The sequence below is a fragment of the Triticum aestivum genome, chromosome 6A (assembly GCF_018294505.1).
Source record: "Triticum aestivum cultivar Chinese Spring chromosome 6A, IWGSC CS RefSeq v2.1, whole genome shotgun sequence".
NCBI lineage: Eukaryota > Viridiplantae > Streptophyta > Magnoliopsida > Poales > Poaceae > Triticum > Triticum aestivum.
In genome coordinates, this window is record NC_057809.1 from 434,520,384 (window position 1) to 434,526,382 (window position 5,999).

At 48.6% G+C, this 5,999-nt stretch overlaps 1 protein-coding gene across 1 annotated transcript; it reads right to left on the reverse strand.

Annotated features, from left to right (window-relative positions):
- Positions 1 to 564: 564 nt before the first annotated feature.
- On the reverse strand, positions 565 to 4,821 carry LOC123127773 (filament-like plant protein 4). Its single transcript, XM_044547610.1, has 4 exons — positions 4,396 to 4,821; positions 1,601 to 3,440; positions 1,438 to 1,498; positions 565 to 1,229 (listed from the first exon to the last, which is right to left on the reverse strand). The coding sequence occupies exons 2-4, from the start codon at positions 3,343 to 3,345 to the stop codon at positions 792 to 794; spliced, it is 2,244 nt and encodes a 747-aa protein (XP_044403545.1). The 5' UTR covers positions 3,346 to 3,440; positions 4,396 to 4,821; the 3' UTR covers positions 565 to 791.
- Positions 4,822 to 5,999: the final 1,178 nt, after the last annotated feature.

Sequence of the window (5,999 nt, forward strand, 5' to 3'; positions counted from 1 at the left end):
CCAAATTGGATGTGGTTTGACCAAAAGCTTGATGTCCTATGTTTAACCTTTGGCCATATTGGCCCTCCCATTCTGCATAATATTCTGTCCAGATTTTGTATCATTCGCCGCAATTATAGTTTACCTACATATGCAATTTAATTCAATGTGAAATCAATGACTGATTATTTACGAAACTCTTCAGGTTTGCATGATGAAGTTGCATTTGACCAAATAGATATGTTAAATTATGGAAGTTTTTCGCAATTGGTATCCATCTACTCCCTCCGTTCCAAAATAGATGACTCAACTTTGTACTAACTTTAGCACAAAGTTGGGTCATCTATTTTGGAACGGAGGGAGTAGCTTGGTTTGCTTGCTATTGTTGGTGATGCAAATTGTTAATCTAAGTTGGTTTGATTGTTGTTGTCCTCAAATGATTCAACGTTTTTTCTCATCGGCGATCGTTGTCCCGCGATACAGTTTCTCGGCTCAGCAACGTGGTCAATAGGAATCGTTGTTTTCTCCGTTGCAACGCACGGGCATTGGTGCTAGTAGAGGATAAAATATAGAACACTCCAAATATAATTGCATGATCTTTATTAAATAAACATTTGCACAACAATGCATTCCATAAATACTCATACGGAAAACAGGTTCATGTCAACAACAACAAAATCAATAAACAGCATGTCCCAGAGTCTCTCAACACCAGGCTTCGACTCTGCCAGTGCAATGGAACATTTGGCCAGAAAGGATGCACCGTAGCACTAGGGCCAGATCGCACACACACTCGCACGGTTCAACAGGGTCTAGGAGGAGTTGCCCTCCACTCTTTTCCTGAAGATCATCCTGCCCAGCAAGCCCGGACCCCGCTTCTTCTTCCGAGGATCAGCAGCAGTCTCACGCTCCGGGACCAATGGCTGAACGACAGTTTGCGCCGCCGACGCCTTCCGGTCGGCGTCAGGATTCTGCTCCTGTGCCGTGCTCTTCCGTGCTGCAGCGTCAGGCTCGCCATGTTCTTTCTCGGGAGAGATGTGACCCTCGGTTGTGCCGGCGCCCTCGTCGGCAAGGATGCTTCCAAGTGACTGGGGCTTGTAGTCGGCGGAGCTCGGCCGTGGGCTGTGCGTTGAGGCATCTGGAATGCCTGAATTCGGCTGAGTCTGGAGAGCCTGCAATTGTTTGCTTAGAGTCGTGATGGTCTCCTGGCACTCCGCAAGCTTGTCAGCTGCTGCAGATATCTCTGAGTCCTGCATTGCAGCGCAAATGTTGTCAAATCTTATTCCTGATGATTAAATATATAGATGAAAAGAGAGAATTGTGACGTAGTATAACATATCAGGTAGTAACCTTTAAATGAAATGAGATAAAGCTGAAGTGAAAAATATCAGGTATAGCTAGTTCTGCAACAGCCAGAATGTTCTTTTTTCTGAACGAAAGAGAAACATGAGAACTTACCGTTGCCAGTTGTTTTGCCTCCTTTTGTGCCAAGTCCTCCCCCATTCCATCAGCAGTGACGCTGCATTACAAAGAACAAAAAAATTAACTGAAAATCACTCAGTAATAGTAGTTGAAAGGAAGCCCTGTTTAGCTGTTCGGTAGCTGCTTGCACTGTTATTACCTTTCTATCTCATAGTATGACGACTTCCTTCCCAGTTGGATATCACCATTCTGATCTAGCATGGCCATTGCAAGTTCTTCAATAATCTGTCTCTCTTGAATTTTTTCAGGGTGTTCACCTTCCGGTGACTGAATCTGTTCCTTTTGTGCTTCTGTTTGGATATCTACAGCTGCTGCTGATGTTGCACTCTGCATGTCAGGTTCACCATGTGCATCAAAGTCATTTTCGTTACCGTCCACGGTGTCCGATCGAACTTGGTTCGAGAAGTATATGCTCATTATATACTCCAATACCAGGCAAATCTCGTCGATAAAATCTTCAAGCTTGGCTTTCATCTGTAGTACATCATGGCAGACATGAACCAGGTACTCGAGGCGAGCACAAAATTCAGGCTTGGCCTGCAACAAAGATTCAGATCTCGCAGCATGGTCTTCTGCCGAAACCCGAATCGTGGACGTGATTTTGTCAATCAGATTGCCGATCAGTTCCTCCACTTTGGTCCTATCATACGGCAGATCAGAAGCATCTCCATTCCCATGAACTGGACCCTCGTCCAATGCACGCCTTATTCCATCAACAATGGCGTCGATGCTTTCTCCAGTTGCTTCATGGTTACTTGTCACCAGTTTCCAGACATCCTGCAGCCATTCAGGATGACCATGCTCTAGGTCCAGACTCTCGCCGTTCTTGTCGGGCACGACGGGTCCCGAATGTCCTGATGTCTGATGATCCGCTGATGATGCCATCTCCAACCTCTCCATCTCGGCGAAGTCATCGAGCAAGCTCATGTCGGAGACCATGACGGACGATGCTCCATGTCCCTGCTTCCCAGCCCTGAGCTGGTCCAGTTCAGACACCAGAGCAGAGGCCCACGTCTCGGACTTGGCGTGTGCATCGCTTAGCCGTCTGCTCTCCTCCGTCAGCTCCTTGAGCTGCCCCTGCACCGCCGAGAGCTTACTGGCCTCCTCCGCGTACTTGGTCTGCGTGAACTGCAGCTCGGTGTCCCTGGCCGCCAGCATCCGCTTCAGAACGTTGTTCTCGTCCTCGATCGCGCGCAGCCTGACGGCGTAGCTCTGATCAGGCTCCGGAGCGCGCCGCGGCGTCCCGGACCGCGGAGACATCGGCGTCACTGAGCGCGGCGACGCCGTCGGCGTCACGGAACGCGGCCTTCTCGGGCTGGCCCCGGCCCTGGACGGCGGCGTCTGCTGCTGCGGCTCGACCTCGTCTCTCATCTTGGCCAACGCCGCCGGCCCGGGGAGGCGCTTCCGGACCATGGCGCGCAGCCGCTGGCACTCGCCCTCCAGCTGCGCGATCTTCTTGAGGCTCTCCGCCTGCTGCGCGCGGGCGGCGTCCACGGACCTGAGGTCGTACTCCCGCTCCTGGCTCCTCACCTCCAGCTCCTTCTGGAGCATGCGCGCCTCGTACTGCAGCGACGCGCTCTGCTTCTGCGCCGCGTCCAGCTTCGCCGCCGCGCCGGAGAGCTCCTGGTCGGAGGCCGCCTTGGACTCCCTGAGCTCCCTGACAAGCTTGTCCTTGGCGTCCATGGCCTTGCAGAGGCTGTTGTTCTCGGCAGCCAGCTTCGCGGCCTTCTTGTTCGCGGCTTCGAGGCTGTGCTGCAGATCACGCAGCTTCTTTTGCTGGGAGGATATCTCGCTCGCTGCTTCCACGATGATTTGATCCCGCTCTTCTCTGGCGACGAGCAGCTGCTCCATGCAGGATCTCAGAGCATCTTCCATTTCAGCCATTGTTACTGTATGCTTTCTTAGTACACCTTCTCTTGAGAGGAATCACCAGGTACTCTTCATGAGAGCAAAGTTCTTAGCTAATCACTCTTCTCAACCTGGCAATGGGGTAACTTAGTCACAGTCTACTATATTCGGCAACCTGCCCATTTTACCGCTTGAACTTTGCAAAAGACTCACTAACTTTTTTGAACTAATAATGCATATTAGCATATCTTCATGAATCTACCAAACCAATTTGACTTACACCGAGCCGGTTTGGGAAATTGGAAGGTTGGTACTTTGAGTAAGTTTCAACTTCATGACTTTCTAAAGAATTTTGACGGCTCATAACTGGGAATATTTGTTTGTCATATTGCTAATGTATATCAAGTTATACTTTTTGGTGAACTAGTTCAGTTGGTCCTGATTCCTGAATGAAACTCTAAGCTGTTTAGAAAAGTGATTGATTTTGTAGTCAAGGTTCACCTGTCTTGCAAAGTTCTGCCAGTGAAAATGTGAAATAGAGTTATTCCATTTTAACAGATAATTATACATACACTTGCACATAATATCATTACAAGTTTTACATATAGAATCACACCATTGTACCAAAGTTGCATATTCTTCCTTTTATCCGGGAAATTTTCATGTTCATATAATAAGGAAAAAAAATATCAAAGCCAGACACAGAAACAAATTTAAACATGTTTTACTTTTGAGACTTGGTGGATGGTTGTAAACGTTGCAACAATTAATTGAGGGTTTCTGCATCGATGGATGCAGAGGCCAGGGGTTAAACCCTCTTTTCAAAAAAATAAAGAAAACAAATTTAAACATGCTTCAACTAGCCTTTCCACTAAATTAACTATGATTCCGTAGCAATGGGCGGCTCCGAGGTCCGAGCTAGTATCATCGAAAAAGAGAGATGGAAAAGAAAAGAAATGGTTAATCTTACAGACTACATCAACTGAAAAGAAAAGAAACATGATTAAGTTACACAGCTCAACCAGGAACCCAAAAAAACAAACAGGAAAATGCTGCAAGACTACAAACAACAATAGATGCACTAACCTGGATAAGCGGCTTAAACCTGTGGTACACAACAGATGAGGCAGAGATACAGGCAGTCGGCAGAGCAGAAAGAGAAAAGAGAGCCAGCGAAATGAAGCTCAGTGGCGGCTATCTATCTCCATTCTCTGGCCCAAGATCTTGTTTGCAATGAGGTGAATATGCGGACAGTTTGGTCAGCGCGTTGAGGGGTCAGAGCTAGCGTCAAGGACATTGCAGCGCGAGTGGTTCTTTCGGCGAGGTGGGCAGCCGGGCGGAGGCGGAGGAGGGAAGAAGGCAGGGTGTCAAGCTCAAAGCCGAAATTCTCCCGGTTCTAGCGGTTGGGCTGTTAAGTTCTGTCCCACCACCCCACCCCACCGGAGACAAAGTGGCTTCTTCCGAAGCTGCATTTCCCCTGGAGCACGCTTCGAGCTCGATGCCTCTGCTTCTTTGTGCAGGGAGATGACGGATGAGTGGTACATTCTTGTTGCTGTGGAGCCTGTGAAGAGCGGCCTCAACTACCTATCCCACTGCCTTTCTGGCTAGTTTTTCTTCGCGGGGATCGACGTGTCATGCGCCTCATGGTTTGCTTAGGCTGATGGAGACGATTTGGTCAGGAGATGCTGTCGACGTACATGGCGTAAGTTGTGTGAGTGACACTGCCAAGACTGCCAGGGAACTCGACAACTCGTAAGTAAAACGTGGAGCACAATGTTCTTACTAGGGATTAGGTAAGCACGTATGAATATAGCTTTTAGAAAATGAAGCACGTATGACTCTGACGAATGGAAGGAAAAGGTCACGAGTTCGGTATGGAAAGGCACCCACAAACTGGTGTACCATGTCCAAGCGCCGGCCAACTGTATGACCATCCGACATCCGGGATGGAAGGTGAGCGTATAATACAACTTTTTGTCTAGTGTAGTGCAGAGTGGATGCCCGGTGGTGTGGTGGGTCTTGTGAAGTAAGCTCTGCACCAAACCTGCCCCCCAGCTCGTTTCACAAAAAGAACACAGCCATGTCTTCAGAGTTCAGTCTCGGTGGTCGATACAGCTAGCTGACCTTTCACTCGGTGGCACAGTGCAGTGGCTGATGGGCGATTTCAATCAAGATAAATGCCCTACCAAGATAAACTGTGAGGTACTTTGCGCGTAAAAGGTGGTGAAAGCCTAGAATAAGACCAAGGAACATGTTCCATTGATTTAGCGTAGCAGGTAGGTGAGGGGATTCCGTCAGGGCTACCATATTATGTTGCATTTGTCCACAAGAAAAGATCTGCCATGGTTAGAAACTCTTGTCATTCTTGCTGATAGGTTTTCCTTTCTCTCTCTGTTTCCTTTATCCATTGCACCTTTGCTGATGGCGACGTCTATGCTACAGCAATCAAGTGAGTCCATCATCCTGCTGGTTCATGTCATGTGGTTGCCCTGCCGGACAGCTCATGCATGCACCAAACTTGCAATGCCAATGAGGTGGCCGGCTTGGTTTCCAGTGCCACGGTTCAGTTGTCATCAGCTTTCGTCGTAATTGAGTTCATGCCTGATCTAGCTTAATCACGACGAGGGGTGCTTATTTTGGCTTTGCAGACAGATCCGTATGCCATCTGTCACGCACTGCTTGGTGGACTA